General features: G+C 44.3%; 1 protein-coding gene across 2 annotated transcripts; it reads left to right on the top strand.

The window, feature by feature from the left end:
- Positions 1 to 7077: 7077 nt before the first annotated feature.
- Positions 7078 to 20642, top strand: LOC106603093 (nuclear factor related to kappa-B-binding protein). 2 transcript variants are annotated; one of them, XM_045716936.1, is made up of 27 exons: positions 7104 to 7189; positions 7586 to 7721; positions 10759 to 10960; positions 11042 to 11169; positions 11255 to 11426; positions 11574 to 11672; positions 11765 to 11838; positions 12005 to 12116; positions 12213 to 12402; positions 12632 to 12743; positions 13497 to 13623; positions 13731 to 13808; positions 13911 to 13987; positions 14087 to 14133; positions 14255 to 14315; positions 14438 to 14612; positions 14695 to 14801; positions 14920 to 15043; positions 15408 to 15487; positions 16011 to 16145; positions 16225 to 16397; positions 16514 to 16766; positions 18299 to 18505; positions 18678 to 19388; positions 19618 to 19724; positions 19852 to 19987; positions 20127 to 20642. In XM_045716936.1, the coding sequence occupies exons 2-27, from the start codon at positions 7596 to 7598 to the stop codon at positions 20256 to 20258; spliced, it is 3945 nt and encodes a 1314-aa protein (XP_045572892.1). In that variant the 5' UTR covers positions 7104 to 7189; positions 7586 to 7595; the 3' UTR covers positions 20259 to 20642. The 2 variants fall into 2 exon arrangements, with proteins under 2 accessions (XP_014051768.2, XP_045572892.1); XM_014196293.2 differs by lacking the exon at positions 16011 to 16145 and having other exon boundaries at positions 7078 to 7168.
- The last annotated feature ends 1399 nt before the right edge of the window (positions 20643 to 22041 follow it).

Raw genomic sequence — 22041 nt, 5'->3', positions numbered from 1 at the left:
TACTGCTGATGCTGTAAAACTGCAATCAAACTGCACAAAACATACCACTCTGATGATGCATGAGCTATTGTTAACTGCACAACAATGATAAGCACGTACACTCACATTCACATGTAGCCTATTCTACGCCCTCTAGTGCTGCTTGGTCAGACAGACTACTGGCCCTCCAGTGAGAGACCAATATACCATATGTTGCCTCATGAGCATACCAACTTGTGGTCATATACACTGAACAAAAATATAAATGCATAGTCCCATGTTTTATCAGCTGAAATAAAAGATCCCAGAAATGTTCCATATGCACAAAAATGTCTCTCAAATTTTGTGCAGAAATTGCTTTCTACTTGCAAGTGCGCACACACACAAACACAAACAAATTTGTGCCATGGACAGCCACATCATATTTAGCTTATGTTGATGGACACATTATTTTTTTCTTTTTTTAGTTGTCACTGTATTAGACTAAGCATAAGTGATTTGGTGATGTTGAAATGTTAAAGTTGAAATGGTGCAGGCTGGAATCGTGGAGGCAGCTCCTGTTTTCTTTGCAACTTGCACTAACTCTCTGTGGTTCTAAATCAGTAGTTGTTTAGTAGTCCGAAAATGTCGGAAACATTAACTTGCTTTTCCCATGCTGTAGGTCATGTACTGTTTGTTACATGCAATGTGCTTTGTGGACTTCATCGGACAGAGTTTGCTCTCTGGTTTTGTGATGAAACAAATGTGTGGTTGAATTTATTCTGCCACTGTATCTTCTATTGTCTCAGCCTTAGGCCTAAGCACCCCCCTATCCACATTGGCGGGACAGTAGTGGAGAAGGTGGAAAGTTTTAAGTTCCTCGGCGTACACATCACGGACAAACTGAAATGGTCCACCCACACAGACAGCGTGGTGAAGAAGGCGCAAGCTTTTTGTGGGATTGGCCTCGTGGGATCGGCCTCGTGGGATTGGCTTTGTGGGATTGGCCTCATGGGAATGGCTTTGTGGGATTGGCAGCAGGTATTGCGCTCACAACAGAATACTGTTTTTTCTTTTTCACTGTGAGTATTATCCACTGTCTCTTATCTGAGTGTCACCCCACCCCTACCCAGCCATTAGTATAAATATACACTTATTCTGGTCCTCACTCCTGTCACTCTCTAATTTTATTTTAAAGTGAATCGAGCAGAAGTAAGATTGACAAAGATGTATTTTGGCTCTACGAGTATCATTAACCATAGATGAATAGATTCCTATGACAACCCCAACAGCAAAGAGTTCACACAACTGGACATGCAGGTGTCACAGCAGATAAGACAGGGTTGCGATCTTTTACGCTATGAGTTCTCTACACTAAAACCACATGTTGCTAAATGGCTTTTGGATAAAGGATTAGTGTGTCAGTTTTCTGTTGCTTCTGCTCACTGTATCACCTTCTCCATTATTTTGAGCAGTACTGTACATTTCAGTTCCTGCCAGTTACAATAACCAGTTTTATCTTGCTACTTTTCAGCGGAAGGTGATCTACTCAAAAATGAAATAACTGGATAAATATTTTGTGGGCTCCACAGTGCAATCCTTTAGCTATTTGTTCTCCACTCAACCACTCCCAAGAAGACATTACAACAAAGGGTAGCAGATTGTAAGGAACTAAGCTGCAGAAGAGAAGCAGGTACAGGGGAGTTGATGTTTAATTAGGAACGGACATGCAACAGGACAGGAACAGCGTCAGAACTTGGAAACACAAAGACAGATGACAATCAATGCAGCAGCGGGGACCAGAGCTGGGTAACTGACAAATACAGGGGAGGTAATAAACAGGTGATTGAATCCAGGTGAGTCCAATATCGCTGATGCGTGTGACGAGGGAAGGCAGGTGTGTGTAATGATGGTGGCGGGAGTGCGTAATGCAGGGCAGCCTGGCGCCCTTGAGTGCCTGGGGGGAAGAGCGGGAGCAGGCGTAAAGGCAGACAGTACATGTACATTTGTTTAAATTCGACCCATGATTGTTATGTTTCTTGCTGCTTAATCTCTCAAATATAAATTGAAATCACAATGCACTATGTGTCTGTCCACTGTAGTGAAGGCAACGGATGAAGTGAGGACAATGTAGTGGCCTACTACCTGTCTGAGTTCAAAGTACCGATTGGTCAGGATTCTGCAGTGAAACTCTTGGCTCCATGGATCCGCTAGAGCGAAGTCAGCAGGGGAGGATGGGCATGGGGATGGGCCGCTGGCCAACCAGCTCCCTGCTCATCAACAATGTAATGTCTGTAGGTACAGTACAGGGATGTGACGTTCCCTATTGTACTACAGTATGTCCATCCCTATCTATTAAAGCATATGTTATTATGACCTTTTGTAGTCATTTCCTTCTAATTCTCTTTTGCAAGGATGAAAAAGAGGTCTGTTAAAGATCAGACCGGATGTTTTGCTTTGCTCCACACTACTGTCTCATATAAACCTACAGCTCTGAATGCATGTATGACAAAGGCCATCAATGGTGAGAAACAACATCTGCTGTTTAGGTTTCAACTATTATCTTTCTGGATGTCACAGGCCATCCATGTGCAGCTAACTGACCTTGTCTACTCTGCCTGTCTGTTCGTCTGTCTCTTCGTCTGTCTCTCAGCCCCTCCAAACCTATTCCTATCACACACGTAAGCGTCGCACAGGCACCTTAGTCACCTGGCTTTCCTGATTCTCCGTACCCTCCAAACACAGACTTGGCGTGGAGGCTACATGCTGATCGAGGCTACAAGGTCCAACTGGAGTTTGACACCTTCAACTTGGAGGATGACTGTCAGAACGACTTCATCAATGTGTATGACTCCCTGGTGCCAATGGCAGAGTGAGTAGTGAGAAAGTGAAGACAAGAAACAGTCAACATTTCCCCATTGATATTTACTTAAGATGCCTGACTCATGACTCATGAGTTCCATCCAAGTGCAATTGTCTGCCTCAGTTAAATCATGTTTTGATCTCTGTGCAGGAAATGTGGATATTATACATGCAATGAGCATCTGTCGTTCATTTCCTCTGGAAACGTCATGCTGCTGATGCTGGTAACCAACGAGGAGAAGAACTTCCCTGGCTTCAGAGCCACTTACTCTGAGCCTCCCCTAGAGCCAAGGTGAAGCTGGTTGCTGTGGATATACTATGGAATAAATATAATTTTGTGTCCCCAATGGTGATGATACTCCTTATCCGTTTCTCTTCCTGCATAGATTGTGGCTGTAAACTATCAGGACTTAAAGGCACCTTCACTTCTCCAAATGTTCCCTCCCATTACCCACCTCTGAGCAAGCGTGTCTGCTTCAGACGAGCTTCAATGCCATACAACTCTTCTTCAGTGGCCTCCAACTGCTCTTAAATACAAGTAAAACTAAATGCATGCTCTTCAACCGATCGCTGCCTGCACCTGCCCGCCCGTCCAGCATCACTACTCTGGACAGTTCTGACATAGAATATGTGGACAAATACAAATACCTAGGTGTCTGGTTAGACTGTAAACTCTCCTTCCATACTCACATCAAACATCTCCAATCCAAAAATATTTTCCTATTTCGCAACAAAGCATCTTACACTCATGCTGCCAAACATACCCTCGTAAAACCGACCATCCCACAGATCCTCGACTTCGGCGATGTCATTTACAAAATAGCCTCCAATACCCTACTCAATAAATTGGATGCAGTCTATCACAGTGCCATCCGTTTTGTCACCAAAGCCCCATATACTACCCACCACTGCGACCTGTACGCTCTCGTTGGCTGGCCCTCGCTTCATACTCGTCGCCAATCCCACTGGCTCCAGGTCATCTACAAGACCCTGCTAGGTAAAGTTCCCCCTTATCTCAGCTCGCTGGTCAACATAGCAGCACCCACCTGTAGCACGCGCTCCAGCAGGTATATCTCTCTGGTCACCCCCAAAGCCAATTCCTCATTCGGCCGCCTCTCCTTCCAGTTCTCTGCTGCCAATTTAGTTCCTTTGCACCCCATTATTTCTATTTCTACTTTGCACTTTCTTCCACTGAAAATCTACCATTCCAGTGTTTTACTTGCTATATTGTATTTACTTCGCCACCATGGCCTTTTTTGCCTTTACCTCCATTATCTCACCTCATTTGCTCACTTTGTATATAGACTTATTTTTGTACTATATTATTGACTGTATGTTTGTTTTACTCCATGTGTAACTCTGTTTTGTTGTATGTGTCAAACTGCTTGCTTTATCTTGGCCAGGTTGCAATTGTAAATGAGAACTTGTTCTCAACTTGCCTACTTGGTTAAATAAAGGTGAAATAAATAAATAAAAATAAATAGCCATGTATGTGAAGCCTCAGTTATCAACGACCGCTGGCCCGTCACTGCTGCCCACTGGGTCCAGGATGACGTCAAAGTCAAGTACGTACTCACCTTATTGTTCCAACTATTTCACTCACACTACTGTACGTTTGAGCCACGTTTCCCGACTGTTACCTGTAACCTCTCCTGTTTTCAGTTCAGCTTTCAAAATCATTGTGATCTTTGTGATATGTAGGATCATGAACTAAGAGTGTGTATTCCAACAGGTATTCTCAACAATGGGAGGCTTACCTTGGGCTTTAATGTTCAAAGTCAGACTAACGATTGGACAGTGAAGAACCTGAAGCAGATCATTCATCACTCTGTCTACCACCTGTGCACCATGTCAGCGTGCACTGCGCCCAGCGTGCAGTTGAAAATGCCACGTCCATTTGCGATATTACAACAAAAAAGAAGTTACTATAAGCAACCCTTTTTTTCGCTCAAACATGATTGCATGTGCGATAGAACAGCATAATATATACTGCATTTATTTTTTACCTTCATGCTCCCCACTGCTTTGTCAAACAAAAACAAAAACAATGGCAGTGGGGCAAAGAGTGGCGCTGTTTCCTCCTACCATGGTGGATTTCATCTTTAAAGAAAGTGCGCTTTCTCAATTTTGCTAAATGTTACTTTAAATCAAGAAGTCAATATTCTTCTATTTTTGTATGAAAAATATTAAATTCAAGCTCACTTTGAGCAAATTCAGACAATGCACAGCAAATCCTGCAATTAACTCAATACATTTATTTTTTATCAATTGACAGCCCTAGTAAGAATAGTTTGTTTTTCCAAACACAGCCCTAACACAATGTACAGTCGTGGACAAAAGTTTTGAGAATGACACAAATATACATTTTCACAAAGTCTGCTGCCACAGTTTGCATGATGGCAATTTGCATATACTCCAGAATGTTATGAAGAGTGATCAGATGAATTGCAATTAATTGCAAAGTCCCTCTTTGCCACAAAAGGACCAGTTGACATCATGTCAGTGATTCTCTCGTTAACACAGGTGTGAGTGTTGACGAGGACAAGGCTGGAGATCACTCTGTCATGCTGATTGAGCTCGAATAACAGACTGGAAGCTTCAAAAGGAGGGTGGTGCTTGGAATCATTGTTGTCCCTCTGTCAACCATGGTTAAATGCAAGGAAACACGTACCGTCATCATTGCGTTGCACAAAAAGGGCTTCACAGGCAAGGATACTACTGCCAGTAAGATTGCACCTAAATCAACCATTTATCGGATCATTAAGAACTTCAAGGAGAGCGGTTCAATTGTTGTGAAGAAGGCTTCAGGGCGCCCAAGTCCAGCAAGCGCCAGGACTGTCTCCTAAAGTTGATTCAGCTGCGGGATCGGGGCACCACCAGTACAGAGCTTGCTCAGGAATGGCAGCAGGCAGGTGTGAGTGCATCTGCACGCACAGTGAGGCGAAGACTTTTGGAGGATGGCCTGGTGTCAAGAAGGGCAGCAAAGAAGCCACTTCTCCCCAGTAAAAACATCAGGGACAGACTGATATTCTGCAAAAGGTACAGGGATTGGACTGCTGAGGACTGGGGTAAAGTCATTTTCTCAGATGAATCCCCTTTCTGATTGTTTGGGGCATCCGGAAAAAAAAAACGCTCACCTTGTCCGGAGAAGACAAGGTGAGCGCTACCATCAGTCCTGTGTCATGCATCCTGAGACCATTCATGTGTGGGGTTGCTTCTCAGCCAAGGGAGTGGGCTCACTCACAATTTTGCCTAAGAACACAGCCATGAATAAAGAATGGTACCAACCAACACATCCTCTGAGAGCAACTTCTCCCAACCATCCAGGAACAGTTGGTGACAAACAATGCCTTTTCCAGCATGATGGAGCACCTTGCCATAAGGCAAAAGTGATAACTAAGCGGCTCGGGGAACAAAACATTGATATTCTGGGTCCATGGCCAGGAAACTCCACAGACCTTAATCCCATTGAGAACTTGTGGTCAATCCTCAAGAGGTGGGTGGACAAACAAAAACCCACAAATTCTGATAAACTCCAAGCATTGATTATGCAAGAATGGGCTGCCATCAGTCAGGATGTGGCCCAGAAGTTAATTGACAGCATGCCAGGGCGGATTGCAGAGGTCTTGAAAAAGAAGGGTCAACACTGCAAATATTGACTCTTTGCATCAACTTCATGTAATTGTCAATAAATGCCTTTGACACTTATGAAATGCTTGTAATTATAATTCAGTATTCCATTGTAACATCTGACAAAAATATCTAAAGACACTGAAGCAGCAAACTGTGAAAATTAATATTTGTGTCATTCTCAAAACTTTTGGCCACGACTGTAGTTCTATGAAGTTTTGTGTATTATTATAATCTAATTTGTCTTTTTGTATTGTGTTTTGTTAAAGTAAGGTGGGGTTTTTAAGGGAATGTTTTCATTGCCTGTAAATATATATATTTTTAATTGCACTTCAGACTGCTGTACCTCAGTAAACCTGACAGCTTGTGTACCTGCCTGGTTTAACGTGAACGTCTAGCAGCCAAAAGGTTGCATGTTCTGATTTCGTAACGGACAACTTTATAATTTGAGCTAATTAGTAACTTTTCAATTACTTTTTGGCTACTTACATATTAGCTAACCCTCCTCCTAACCCTTTTAGCGAACCCTTTAATAACCTAACTCCTAAAGTTAATCCTAACTGTAACCCTTACCACTAACCTAGCTTGTTTTAGTCATCGCTTGGCCGTACCTCGAACACAACCCATATATGGGAAATCGGAAGTACCCAAGGCTGCAGACCGGAAACAGTATCGGTACGTCTTTATTATGATCCCCCGCATCTGACTCTTGTCCGATGTAAGTGTGCTCTATTTTCAGGTAAATTCGTTAATTTTGGCTTTATTAGCAAAACTAGCTAATTATATATTGTTTAAGCACACAATGCTAGCCAGCATAGCTATCCAAAGTGTGCAGAATACTCAATTGAATCGTAATTTTGCTGGTGTCTTATTTTGCTTTGGCTAACTAACGTCGTTAGCGTTCATAAGTCAGCTAGTTTGCATTGGCTTGTTTTTCCATCCATGACATGAATATAATATATAGTTAGCCAGCTAGGTAGCAAGGTAGCTGATTTCTGTAGAAATGTGGCTAACGTAGGCTAAAACGCTTCTAGTTAAGTTTACCTTATCCTAGCTAGTTCGCTAACTGTCAATGCCAGATTCGAGTAATTTTTAGCTAGATACCAATGCAATTCATTCTTATTTTTATCTATAGGAATATCAGAATGGATGTCCTTGATCACATGCTGACAGACCCCCTGGACTCAGAGAAGGCCAATGATGGGCGCATCACTGAAGAGTGCATGTTGGGAGACTTTCAAGTGAGCCTTCCAGAAGACCTGCTTGAGGATGTAAGTAGCTAGGGTTTCCATGTAAAAAGCCACATGAGCACTAACGTGAAGTTCTTATGATCACATCAAATTGTCAAATTAAAGCTAAGAGTCTATATATATTTTTTATATTAAAGCATTTACAGTACCAGTCAAGTTTGGACACCTACTCATTCAAAGGTTTTTCTTTATTTTTAATTTCTACATTGTTGAACATTAGTGAAGACATCAACTATGAAATAACACATATGGAATCATGTAGTAACCAAAAAAGTGTTAAATCAAAATATATTTATTCAGCCACCCTTTGCCTTGACAGCTTCCCAGAGGGAATGGCGTATCGCTTCAGAATGCTGTGGTAGCCATGTTTGTTAATTGTGCCTTGAATTCTAAATAAATCACAGACAGTGTCACCAGCAAAGCACCCCCATATCATCACTCCTCCTCCATGCTTCACAGAGGTAACCACACATGTTGAGATCATCCATTCACCTACTCTGCCTCTCACAAAGACACGGTGGTTGGAACCAAAAATCTCAAATTTAGACTCATCAGACCAAAGGACAGATTTCCACTGGTCTAATGTCCAATGCTCATGTTTCTTGGCCCAAGCAAGTCTCTTCTTCTTATTGGTGTCCTTTAGTAGTGATTTCTTTGCAGCAATTCTACCATGAAGGCCTGATTCACGCAGTCTCCTCTGAACAGTTGATGTTGAGATGCGTCTGCTACTTGAACTCTGTGAGGCATTTATTTAGTCTGCAATTTCTGAAGCTGTTAACTCTAATGAAATAATCCTCTGCAGCAGAGGTAACTCTGGGTCTTCCTTTCCGGTGGCGGTCCTCATGAGAGCTAGTTTCATCATAGTGCTTGATGGTTTTTGCTGCTGCAATTGAAGAAACTTTCAAAGTTCTTGAAATGTTTTGTATTGACTGACCTTCGTGTCTTAAAGTAATGATGGACTGTTGTTTCTCTTTACTTTTTTGAGCTGTTCTTGCCATAATATGGACTTGGTATTTTACCAAATAGGGCTATCTTCTGTATACCACCCCTACCTTGTCACAACACAACTGATTGGCTCGAACGCATTAAGAAAGAAAGAAATTCCACAAATGAACTTTTAAGAAGGCACACCTGTTAATTGAAATGCATTCCAGGTGACTACCTCATGATGCTGTTTGAGAGAATACCAAGAGTGTGCAAAGCTGTCAAGGCAAAGAAAAAAATGTACAATGTAGAAACTATTAAAAATAAAGAAAAACCCTTGAATGAGAAGGTGTGTCCAAACTTTTGACTGGTACTGTTTATATGTATATACTACATGACCAAAAGTATGTGGACACCTGGTTGTTGAACATCTCATTCCAAAATCATGGGCAGTAATATGGAGTTAGTCCCCCCTTTGCTGCTATAACAGCCTCCACTCTTCTGGGAAAGGCTTTCCACTAGATGTTTGAACATTGCTGCGGGGACTTGCTTCCACTTGTTGGGCGATTAGGCCTGCCTCGCAGTCGGTGTTCCAATTCAACCCAAATGTGTTCGATGGGGTTGAGGTCAGGGCTCAAGTTTTTCCACACCGATCTCGATAAACCAATGACCTCGATTTGTGCAAAGGGGCATTGTCTTGCTGAAATGGGAAAGGGCCTTCCCACGACTTTTGCCACAAAGTTGGACTCACAGAATCGCCTAGAATGTCATCGTATGCTGTAGCCTTAAGATTTCCCTTCACTGGAATTAAGGCCCCTAGCCCGAACCATGAAAACAGCCCCAGTCCATTATTCCCCCCTCCACCAAACCTTACAGTTGGCACTATGCATTGGGACAGGTAGCGTTCTCCTGGCATCCGTCAGATTCGTCCGTCCGACTGCCAGATGGTGAAGTGTGATTCACCACACCAGAAGACGCGTTTCCTCTGCTCCAGAGTCCAATGGCGGCGAGCTTTACACCACTCCAGCAGACGCTTGGTATTGCACATGGTTATCATAGGCTTGTGTGCGGCTGCCCGGCCATGGAAACCCATTTCATGAAGCTCCCAACGAACAGTTCTTGTGCTGACGTTGCTTCCAGAGGCAGTTTGGAACTCGGTAGTGAGTGTTGCAACCGAGGACAGATGATTTTTACGGGATATGCGCTTCAACACTCAGCGGTCCCGTTCTGTGAGCTTTTGTGTCCTACTGCTTCACATTCGAGCCGTTGTTGCTCCTAGAAGTTTCCACTTCACAATAACAGCACTTACAGTTGACTTGGGCAGCTCTAGCAGGGCAAAAATTTGACGAACTGCCTTGTTGGAAAGGTGGCATCCTATGACGGTGCCATGTTGAAAGTCACAGCTCTTCAGTAAGGTCATTCTACTCCCAATGTTTCTCTATGGCAATTGCATGACAGTGTGCTCGATTGTATACACTTGTCAGAAACGGGTGTGGCTGAAATAACCGAACCCACTGAATTTACGTTTGTGTATATTTCTATGCTTGGTACAGATTTGGTCCGATCTGGACCAACCAAATTTGGTATTGTTTGGTGGCAGAGCTCATTGGAATAATAGCCAGTGTGTAGAATAATACCCAAACATGCAAAGGAGGATATTACATGTTTACCTTTTGTGTGCCTGTTCATAATTAGACATTTCTGTATAGTACAGATCAAGAACCCATGATGTCATTCTGTTACCGTCATTCGGTTACTGGGTGTCGATCCACTTCACACACTGTAGTTCAATAACCAAAATAGATGTATTGTTGTTGTTCAAACTCAAGGTGTTATATCATAGCTGACACCACCATTCCTTCTGCAGACATCTGAATCTGCACTGTTCTTTGAGTAAATGTGTCTTTGTAACATGTTCTATTCAAATGATTCCTTGTGGATAGAGTTGTATGGTTTGATTAGCTTTGCAATCAATGGTTTTTGTTTGGCATACTTTTTAAAGTGAATAATCGGAGTCTCTGCGTCATTCTGGTACTCGTGGAATTGCTTCTCATCATATGCTGTGCATCCATTATGTTTACTGTATCGTGATCGTTGCATTTACAATTCTGTGTATATGTTGTTTTGCAAACAGCCTGAAATCTTCTTCGATGTGCTGAGTGAAAGCACATGGTCTAAAGTGCTGACCGATGAACAGAGGCAGCATCTCCGTCAATTGTTACCGCACTTTCCCGACGACAACACCTCTGAGCAGGACCGCACCATCAGCGACCTCTTCAACAACCAGAACTTCTGCTTCGGAAACCCCTTGCACCTTGCACAGGAACTGTTCAGAGGTAACACATCCCATCTCTCTCAAACTGCTCGTTTTTTTTGAGTACGTTTCTGGATTATGTGTGACTCTGTGCTCTCCCCAGATGGCCATTTTAATCCAGAAGTGGTCATGTACAGAGAGCTGTGTGCCAAGTCCCAGAAAAAACGTCAGCTCTCCTTTTTGCAGCAGTACTACCACAAACTCCTCAAACAGATCCTGGTCTCTAGAAAGGTACGGCAGACATCTTCAAGCTTCGGTCTCAAGCACAAGGTGAATGGCCTCCGTCACTATGTTCATATTATTTCGGCGGGTTTAGGAACTACTGGAGTTGGCGGTCCGCAGTGGCCCTGACATCGCGGTAAAGAGAAAGTGCCCCGCCCGGACGCCTGGTGAGATGCAGGAACAGAGGGTCAGAGGAAGAGTCTGCTGGATACTAAGGGAAGTTAAAACGGAGTGTGGAGACCGGTATCCGTCATCTGACGATGATGGTGAGCCTGCTTTCATCAGCCTGGATTGAAATGGAATTGCGTTTAGCAGCATTGATTAAGAGTCATAGAGTTCATCTTTCACTGTTTGCTATGGGTCAATCCAAATCTGAACCAATCATATGTTGTCCTTTGTGTTTGCGGGTACAGCCTCTTCGCTGCCAACACCTCAGTCTTCTTCCTCTCCCAAACCTACTGTCTTTGTCAGGGGTCTGCCCAGTCTCTCCACCCAGGACATGAAAACCACCGGTCAGTTACAGTCTATCTTATACAGCTACTGTAGTGTATGTATAGGCTGTGCAGATAGACCGACTGAAGATTTGGGACATTTGCTCACACAGATAAGCCAGAGCTGGGAGCGAAGGACATGAGAGCCATGCTACGGAGACATAGAGAAAAGAGGAGACGACAACCGGTTAGTTTCTTCTATGCATCTCCATACACAAAAACATCCCAGAAGTCTGCCGTCCATTTGAATCCTGAAATCAATGTGTGAATGGATATGAGGGACACTCTCGACCTAATATCCTCTTGTACAACATCCCCTCGCGTCCTAATCCTAGTCATTCTTATTTGCACAGGATCATCCAGATTTGATGACCTCTGACATCCACTTGGGCGACATGATGTCTAGAGTGGACATTGGTCGTAAAGGCGCCATGATGGGCGAGTACGAACACCAACATCATAAACGTAAAGCGAAATGAATCGTACATAGCTGGACTCTATAAGATCCTGTGATCACAGCTAATGTCGAAACAATCTGAACTTGTACCTTCTATTATCTAGCACTGTTTGACCCGGCTCTGCCCAAGAGGAAGATGAGGGAGGAGAGGAGAAAGAAGATGAGGAGAATTAAAGTGGAGTCCGAGGATCCCTGTCAGGCTCTGATGCCTTCAGAAGCTCCAGCTCCATCACTTGACATCCCAGCTGCTCTTCCTAACACCCCAGTCACTCCGCTGCCCAGTGTCAAGGAAGAGTGAGTTTATGTAGTCATCCCACAAAGATGGCATTTTTACCGGACAAGAGTTTCTAATTAAATATGGCATGCTATTGATACATTAGGACATCTGTGGTCATACAGCTTTACTGATATTCCTGTGCTACAGACATTTCTATGCGGTCATGAATTCAGTTGCACACTGCACTCCATGCTTTTCACTCTGCGTATGCCTGCTCTCATGTGCATCTTCTATCGCCATCTACAGGCCGTTGGGGGTGGTGCAGGACAACCCTGTCATGGTGGAGGAGATTGCTGTGACCTTCTTCAACCTGCTGGAGAATATCCTGAGACTAGAGGGGCTCGCCAGCACAGCCATGGTATTCACTCATGCCTACCTACACAAGTACATAGCCACACAAAGGTTTTTTTTGTCAGTGGTTCTCAAACTTTTGACCCTCGACCCCCAAGAAGAAGAGGTTCAAATCTTGCGTTTTGAAAACTTAAGATACAGAAATAAACGACATTTTATACCTGCATTTTTAGCTGAAAGTCATTCATGTTAGGAGCCAATATCAAGTAGAGATATCGTGCCATTTCTCTGGAGTCCAGAGCAAGCAGCTACAGTAGGATACAGCCTGCTTGTATGCAGCAGAGGTTGCAGGAGTGGATGAAAAGTATGGCCTTTTTCTTCCTCACAAATATCGTAATTCATTCGCCAGAATATGTTACATCTTCATCCCATAAGTATTGAAGGTAGTGCGATGTTACTGCTGTTTTGAGAAATAGTTTTTGCCAGGCAAAAATCAGGGAAAATGTCACTAATCTAGTGATGTGCGCCCACCAATGCTGACTAATTTATGTGCGCCCAGCAATTCTGATGACTGGTCATTGGTCAACAGTCAAGACGTGCAACTTTTTGGTTCTGCACAGATGAGATGTTTTTGAGACAACCAATTTGGTGCAATACCGTAGGCTTATGTTAGTAACCAGATCAAAATGGGTCAGTTTTACACTCGCGACCCCCAGTTTGAGAACCACTGGTGTATGTGATGAGCTGAACTCTAACTTTGTATTGGAACTGTTATAAGACTTGAAAAGGATCTAATGATTCATGCATGTCCTGGTGTTAGTTGGAGGAGAAGGTCCGACAGTGGCAGACATCTCCAGCTAGTTCTCTGAACCCCCGGTTCTCCTCGGCCTCCTGCTGGTCAGAGATGGTGCTGCCGGCCCTGCACTTCCTGGCTGGGGAGACTAAAGGTGAGCACGGCAGACTCCCTCTCCTCTGGATCATTTAAAGCAGTAATGTGTCATATCGTTATCTTTCTTTCTGCTCTTCGCTCACCATCTTTCGATCTCTCATTCAGTTGGTAAGATGGCTCTTCCCAGTGGCTTCACCCCTTATGTTGTGTTTAGGGAAAGCTCACAGCAATGGAAATGGATTGGTAAGATCTCTTTTGTCAGTTAGTTGATTTGTCCAAATTCTGGCACAATGCAAATGAAAATATTTCAGAAGTTTGAGACGTAAAGATTTGTCTCAATCTCAGGTCTTGAAGGTCCCAGTCAGGATTTGAGTGCTCTGTGGCAGCTGTGGGTCGACTCCAAGGACCTGGTTGTGGTCAAGGTATTACAATTACTCATTTTCACCTCTCACTCCTCTCTGTCAGGGTGGTCGTTTTCTCTTCTCTGTCCACTTTGACTAAAATAACAATGTCCTCTACAGGCAGAATGTGAAGAACTAGGAGAGATGACTTCTCCCACCCCTAGAGCGTAAGTTTCCATGTTACTCATGTCACGGATGACCTTACTCAGAATTACTTAGTGCATGTGTTCATTGCCATAGAGGGATTTTATTGTAATACTGTTTGCTGTTCTCTCTGGAACCGTGCAGTTGGATAGACTACGTGGTGCGGGCCAGCACTGGAGACGAGAGGCATGTTTTTCAAGTGCAGGTCAGTGTCACATCTCTACCTTTTTTTTAGTCTAGGATCTCTTCTGTATCGAGTATTATTCATAAAGACCACACACATTCTCTGCAATCGTTACGTGTCCATGTTCTTGTTTTGATCATCAGGAACAACAGCGGTATGACCAGCCACACAAAGCCTTCACCTTCAGAATGCATGGCTTTGAGTCTCAGGTGGGGCCTGTTAAGGGGGTCTTTGACAAGGAGATGTCTCTCAACAAAGCCAGAGAACACACTCTGCTGCGCTCGGACCGCCCAGCCTATGTCACCATCCTCTCCCTGGGTAAGACTGACCCCGTCGTCAGTGTGAGATGTTGTTGCGGAAGCTTTAGGTTAGATGTGACTGGACTGCTGCTCCTCCTCAGTGCGGGACGCAGCAGCCCGTCTGCCCAACGGAGAGGGGACCAGGGCTGAGATCTGTGAGCTGCTCAAGGACTCGCAGTTCCTGGCACCAGATGTCACCAGTGCTCAGGTTAGAGATTCACTGTTGCTGGGTTATTGTTGTCACTCGTATACACAATGTTTTGACACAGCTGTTCGGTCGGTGTTTGTCTGACTGAGCAAGGCACCTGGTGTGCTGTTTCCTGCAGGTGAACACGGTTGTGAGTGGGGCTCTGGACAGGCTGCACTATGAGAAGGACCCCTGTGTGAAGTACGACATCGTCCGCAAGCTGTGGATCTACCTGCACCGCGACCGCGGTCAGGAGGAGTTTGGTGAGCAGCACATTCTGCCAATGGAATAGGATAGGAATTGTCACAAATGCCGTAACCTCGTCCCCAGGCTATTGTGCACCGTGCATATACACCTGGGATATCAACCACTCAAAGTTGGCCTTGGTGGGAGTGACCTACTGAGTAAAATATTTGTCGTCTTTTAATTTTAGCGAATCGCACGACTGCGAGGCGTGGCTCTGCTTTTGACGTGCTAGCGAATGGGTGAAGGTGTTGTGGGAGATCTGTTGGTAGATTAAGCCAATGCGCCGAGAGTTTCTCCCGGCTCTCTGTGTTGGCTAACGAAAGGCCAAGTTTGACGATTACAACTACTTTAACTACAAGTCGTTATTCTTTCCCCGTCCAGAGAAAATTCACCAGGCTCAAGCTACCGCTGCCAAGGCCAGAAAGACACTGCAGCAGAAACCTAAACCTGCATCCAAGCCTGTGAGTCCCACCGCCTCTACTCTGCTGTACTGCTGACAAATAGATGGTTCATAACCTCTATACTGTATACTCTTACATACCCTCTCTGGAGACTTGGCATCTTTGAATGTGGAAAGTCTTGGCTGAACCACTTGTCAATGGGATCCTGATGGACTAATCAAACTGTTTCTATATAATGAGCGCCGTTGTTGTCTGACATGCACTGAGTGGACAAACCATTAAGAATACCTGCTCTTTCCGTGACATAGACTGACCAGGTGAAAGCTATGATTCCTTATTGATGTCACCTGTTAAATCCACTTCAATCAGTGTAGATGAAGGGGAGGAGACAGGTTAAAGAAGGATCTTTAAGCTTTGAGACATGGATTGTGTATGTGTGCCATTGAGGGTGAATGGGCAAGACAAACTATTTAGGTGCCTTTGAACAGGGTATGGTAGTAGGTGCCAGGCTTCACCGGTTTGTGTCAAGAACTGCAACACTGCTGGGTTTTTCACGCTGAACAGTTTCCCTATGTGTCTCAAGAATGGTCCACCACCCAAAGGACATCCGGCCAACTTGGCACAACTGTGGGAAGCATTGGAGTCAACATGGGCCAGCATCCCTGTGGAACGCTTTCAACACCTTCTAGAGTCCATGCCCCAACTTAATATAAGGAAGGTGTTTCTAATGTTTTGGACACTCAGTGTATATTATGGTATGTGTGTTGATGGTGACTAACCATCCTGTGTGTTATAAGTCTGGCAGTAAGGAGGGTGGTGGTAAGACCTCTGGAGGCCTGGATGCAGGTGATATGGTGGGTCCCATGTCCCCAACTCCCAGCACCCCTGGAACCCCCAAATCACCCCTCACCCCTGTAGCCACAACCCCCACAAAAGCCGGGATCCCAGATTCAGTCAAGACCGGTCCTGGGTCAGTATAAAACAGCTTCCGTGGATGAAGTCTTTTCAGGCTCGATTGAACACATACAGTATTTGTATTTTCTTGATGTTATGGAAGTACTAATGCCCTGTTCTCTTCCCTCTTAGTGTTCTCTTAGTGTCTCCTCCCCCCATTTCTCAACTGGGGACCCTGTTGTCCAGCAGCCAGTCTGGCCCACAGGTCTCTCAGCCAGCTACCTCCCAGCACTCAGCCAGGGTAGTGGGCCACCAGTCAGGCTCTCTGCCCCAGGTAAGAGTGGTCTCTGCCCAGACAGCAAGAGGACAGCAGGCCATGTTGGTGCACCAGACCCCTCGACAGATCAGAGTGCCAGTCACCGTGGGTGCTAAGGCCATCACACAGGTGAATAACTGACCATTCTGTTACCAACAATCTTATTCTGACTACTGAGTCTCTTTAGTTTGAAATCAATTTTGAGAAGAGCTAAAAATATTTACCTGGAATTTGCACCGTATTTAACTCTATTAATCAGCAGTGCTGAGCGATTAACCAAAACTTTGGTTCATTTTCATTTTTTTAAACAACTAACTGACCGATGTCTGTTCAATTATTTGAATTCCATTTTGTTTGTTCTTTTCCTGAGCTCGATGTGCTGTTTCTGTAGAGAGAAATCAGATCAGGCCTGAACTGTGCGACGTAGTAACGAGCTGTAGTTACAGGCCAATATTCTACATAGTTTAGTGCAGAAAACATGGTAATTAACTACAACGACCATAATCCATTGCGCGGCCGGTTAAACTTGTCCGGTCTGTGCGGAGCAGAGAAGAGAATGCGCAATCGAGAGGGATTGAAAGCATTTGCTTTGAGAGCATGAAAGTACTGTGTGATTGATAGTTATTTAGCAGTCAAAAGTATGCCTTATTTACTTTGAAGAACTACTAAAATAGTGATTTTTGTCAGACAGCACAAGCAGCAGCTCTATAGAGATGAGATGACTTGGAATGAAGTAATAAAGTCATCAAATAAAACAAATATTAAAGTAATGTGAATAAATTATGGTTAATAAGTGATACGCAGTAATACAGCAGTGGTGTAAAGTATATAAGTCTAAATTACTTGAAAGTACAACTTAAGTCGTTTTTTGGGGTATCTGTACTTTGATAACATTTACTTCACTACATTCCTAAAGAAAATAATGTAATTTTTACACCATACATTTTCCCTGACACCCAAAAGTACTAATTACATTTTGAATGCTTAGCAGGACAGGAAAAGGGCCTATTTCACACACTTATCAAGAGAAAATCCCTGGTCATCCCTACTGTCTCTGATCTGTCGCACTCACTAACACATGCTTCGTTTGTAAATTGTGTCTGAGCGTTGGAGTGTGCCCCTGGCTATCAATAAATAAAAATACAATTATTCCGTATAATTTGCTTTATATGAGGAATTTGAAATTATTTATACTTGTACTTTTACTTTTGATACTTAGGTATATCTTAGCAATTACATTTACTTTTGATACTTAAGTATATTTAAGACCAAATACTTTTAGTATTTTACTGGGTGACTTTTACTTGAGTAATTTTCTATTTCTATCTTTATTTTTACTGAAGTATGACAATTGAGTACTTATTCCACCACTGATGGACAGTCTCTACCATCATGGGACTTTTATAAATTGTATTATTCTGTGTCACAGCATTCAACCCACATAGTTCATAGTGCGTTTTAATGTCCCAAAAAATAATCGATATCGAAAACTGTGATAATTTTTTCGGAATTGAACCGACCTCAAAAAGCACTAATCGCTCAGCACTATTAATCAGACATGGTCTTGAACCACAGACGAAACATTTCTTTGCTGTAATGCACCGGTGCATGTAATTTGAAGGGTTGTGTTTCTCCTCTCTTCACACTGTTACCGTGAGCAGACCGTGGTGTCGTTACCACTAAGGACCCAGTCTTTTGGTAGCCCCATCCAGGGGCAGGCAGCCAGAGGGCAGACGACCCTGTCGATGTCAGGCCTGACCACTGCTCAGACTGGCTTCCCTGGCAGCCCTGCACACCACCCAGCCTCCCCCGCTGTCCTACAGGGAGTCACCAGCCAGAACATCATCCAACAGCTGAACAGGAAAATGGTATATTTCCGTAGGAGCCATTTTAAGAAGGGTTTGCATGGAAAAAAGCTTTCAAAGAGAACATTTTAATCTTTATAGTTTCAATGTAATGTGTTCACGAAAGAGCCTTCTTTTTACATTTTCTTGAAATCATTTTCTGTGTTTCATGCTCACATCATTTCTGTCTCTAAAGGTGGCCATCACAGGCCAGATGGGCGTGAAGGCTCAAGGTGGAGCAGCTATTCCAATACCCGCTACGAATCTCCGCATCCAGGGCAAAGATGTGCTCCGCCTGCACCCCTCCTCCATCACCACAGACTCTAAAGGACAGACGGTGCTGCGGATCACACCTGAAATGATGGCCACCCTCACCAAGTCCCCCGTCACCACCTTCAAACTCACCCCCGACATGTTAGGCACCGCCACCACCAAGAGGATATCCACTACTCTCCATTTGACCCCACCCCACCACTCCTCCCCCTGCAGCCCAGCCTCCTCCTCGGGTGACGTTCTGACGAGCAAGGCCTCCGCTGGCACCACCACCCTGCTGAAGGCTGCAGGGGACGCTATGCGCCTGATGCCCACCCTGGCAGTCGCTATGGCCGAGCAGAAGGCCAGAACCTTCTCCACCGTCTCCTCGTCTGACTCGAAGAGTGGCACCACCGTACGAATAATGCCCGGCCTCGGGGTCATCCCTCAGAAACGGGGTCAAGCCATCACCGTGACAACCAACACCGGCAGCAAACCAGTCTCCACTGGGGCTGCGACTGTCCCCATAGCCACCAGCGGAGTGGCCGTAGCTAGAGGGGTGACGATTGGCCCTTCTGCCTCAGGCCCTCTGACTCAGGGAACAGCTACTGTTCGCCAGGTCCCCGTCACAGCCACAGTGGTGTCCACACAACCAGTAAGACCCACAGCTTCATCAACATGACTATTATCTACCTCTTCTATTTACTGTGGGATTCAGGATGGTTGTATAATAACAGCACTCTAGGAGTCGGGAGGTTTATCGTAAAGGGATATGTTTTATTTTCAAGACATTCTATCTAGCCACGTTCTCTATAGCCCCCACCACCCCACCTTTTGAAATGGTCTTCCAATGATTCTCCCCATCTTTGTCTTTATTTCCCCAGGGGAAGCTACCAGCTCGGATCCCAGTGCCTCTGTCTCTCCTCAGCCAACCACTTAAAAGCAGGAGTGGGATGACCACGCCCATACTGAAAGGGAACATCAGTACGAAGTGAGTCGTCATGTTCAGTTCAGCCTTAATGGTCTGTAACAATATATGTGTCAAGTCTACCCCATGGCAGTAAGCAGCCTGGTATAGACTGACTGGGGTGTCTCTCTCTGGTCTCTGCTCTGTGCAGTATCAGCAGTCTGGGCAGGAACATCATCCTCACCACCATGCCTGCAGGCACCAAGCTGATAGCTGGGAACAAGCCAGTCAGCTTTGTCACGGTGCAACAGTTACAGCAGCTGCAGCAACAGGGACAGGCCACTCAGGTCAGTCAGCAGCTTATTCAATACTCACCCAGCACCCAAACAAACTGAATTCAGTTGTAGGAAAAGTAACGTTTAGTATGCAGGAGCATTTCCTGACCAGTGGTTGGTAGGAGTGGTTGATGTGCCTTGTCTCCCCCAGGTGTGTATCCAGACGGTGCCAGCCCAGCAGCTCCAGCAGCGCTCTGCAGCAGGCTCCCCCGAGTCTGTGTCCGCTGTCGTAGTCACCACCGCACCCTCACCCAAACGGACCCCGGACCCGCCGGCACAGTGAGACGCAGTCCCAAAGCCTGCTACTGCTCTCTGCGGTGCTACAACCTGCGCTTCAGAGGCAAGTGATGCTTGGGAGCCATAGCGCATCTCAATGTCTCTCAATGTTTTGGAGGACACTGATGTCTGGAGCGTTTGCAGCAGAGGAACGGAGGAGAAATCCCAGGACAGCGTGAGACATTTGGTTTCACCTGACATACAGTGCCTTCTGAAAGTACTCCTACCCCTTGACTTATTCCACATTCGTTGTTACAGCCTGAATTCAAAATGGATTAAATAGATTTTCTTTCTCACCCATCTACACACAATACCCCATAATGATAAAGTGAAAACATGTTTTTAGAAATATTAGCACATTTTATTGAAGATTAAAAGCATATCTCATTTGCATAAGTATTCACACCCCTGAGTCAATACTTTGTAGAAGCACCTTTGACTATGATTACAGCTGTGAGTCTTTCTCGGTAAGTCTCTAAGAGCTTTCCACACCTGGATTGTGCAACACTCCCCATTATTCACTTCAAAATGATTCAAGCTCTGTCAAATTGGTTGCTGATCATTGCTAGCCAACCATTTAAGTCTTGCCATAGATTTTCAAGCAGATTGAAGTCAAAACTGTAACTCGGCCACTCGGGATCATTCACTGTCTTTTTGGTAAGCAACTCCAGTGTAGATTTGGCCTTGTGTTTTAGGTTATCATCCTGCTGAAAGGTGAATTCCTCTCCCGGTGTCTGGTGTAAAGCAGACTGAAGCAGGTTTTCCTCTAGGATTTTGCCTGTGCTTAACTCCATTTATTCCAGTCCATCCATTACGATGAGCCGTCCTCCCCTCAGCAGCCTCAACTGATTACAAGCATACCCATAACATGATGCAGTCACCACTATGCTTGAAAATATGGAGAGTGGTACTCAGTAATGTGTTGTATTGGATTTGCCCCAAACACAACACTTTGTATTCAAGACAAAAAGTGAATTGCTTTGCCACATTTTTTGCAGCATTACTTTAGTGCCTTGTTGCAAACAGGATGCATGTTTTGGAGTATTTTTATTCTGTACAGGCTTCCTTCTTTTCACTCTGTCAATTAGGTTAGTGTTGTGGAGTAACTACAATGTTGATCCATCTTCAGTTTTCTCCTATCACAGCCTTTAAACTCTGTTACTGTTTTAAAGTCACTGTTGGTCTCATGGTGAAATCCTGATTCAGAGGAGTTGTATTAAATGCAGAAGACACATTTCAGTTGAATGCATTCCGTTGTACAACTGACTAGTGTGTAGGCCAGTGACAAAAACAATCTACATTTAATCCTTTTCAAATTCAGGCTGTATGGAAAAAGTAAAGGGGTGTGAATACTTTCCGAGGGCACTGTATCTGTTGTGCAAGGCTAAGATTTTGCATCACCATGGAATAGATGGAATTTAATTGCTTTACTACAGTAAGTGTCAGGCAAGGTTCGGTCAACAGCTTGCAAATGTCATTATGCAAACTAGACTGAAACTACCCTAGTTTCTTCTCATGGTAAACAGACTGGAGGTGTTTTTTCACCTGACCTGTTGATTTCTATAAAACATTTCAAGTTGATTTGCTATTCATTTCCATCCACTTTAACGCCTGACTAGTATGATGTCTTATCCAGTAAGCAGATACCTAGAACAATGTATCTTTAATCTCATGGATGAGGTGATAAGGCCCTCCATAGACTTATCTTATCACTGCGATTAGTGAAGATTCCAGTGCGAAGTTTGTAGTTCCATCTTTTGGGTATGGTATGAAAATATGATCACAGAATG

This window comes from Salmo salar, chromosome ssa04 (assembly GCF_905237065.1).
Source record: "Salmo salar chromosome ssa04, Ssal_v3.1, whole genome shotgun sequence".
Classification (NCBI taxonomy): Eukaryota; Metazoa; Chordata; class Actinopteri; order Salmoniformes; family Salmonidae; genus Salmo; species Salmo salar.
The sequence above is the reverse complement of the archived record's forward strand: the minus strand, read 5'-3'. Positions and strand labels throughout refer to the sequence as shown.

Bases quoted from the DNA above. Each gene is read 5' to 3' on its own strand.
- LOC106603093 (XM_045716936.1), top strand. From the start codon at position 7,596: ATGGATGTCCTTGATCACATGCTGACAGACCCCCTGGACTCAGAGAAG. The intron at 11,839-12,004 runs GTTAGTTTCTTC...TTATTTGCACAG, and splicing joins AAAAGAGGAGACGACAACCG to GATCATCCAGATTTGATGAC. The intron at 15,488-16,010 runs GTGAGTCCCACC...ATGTGTCTCAAG, and splicing joins CTAAACCTGCATCCAAGCCT to AATGGTCCACCACCCAAAGG.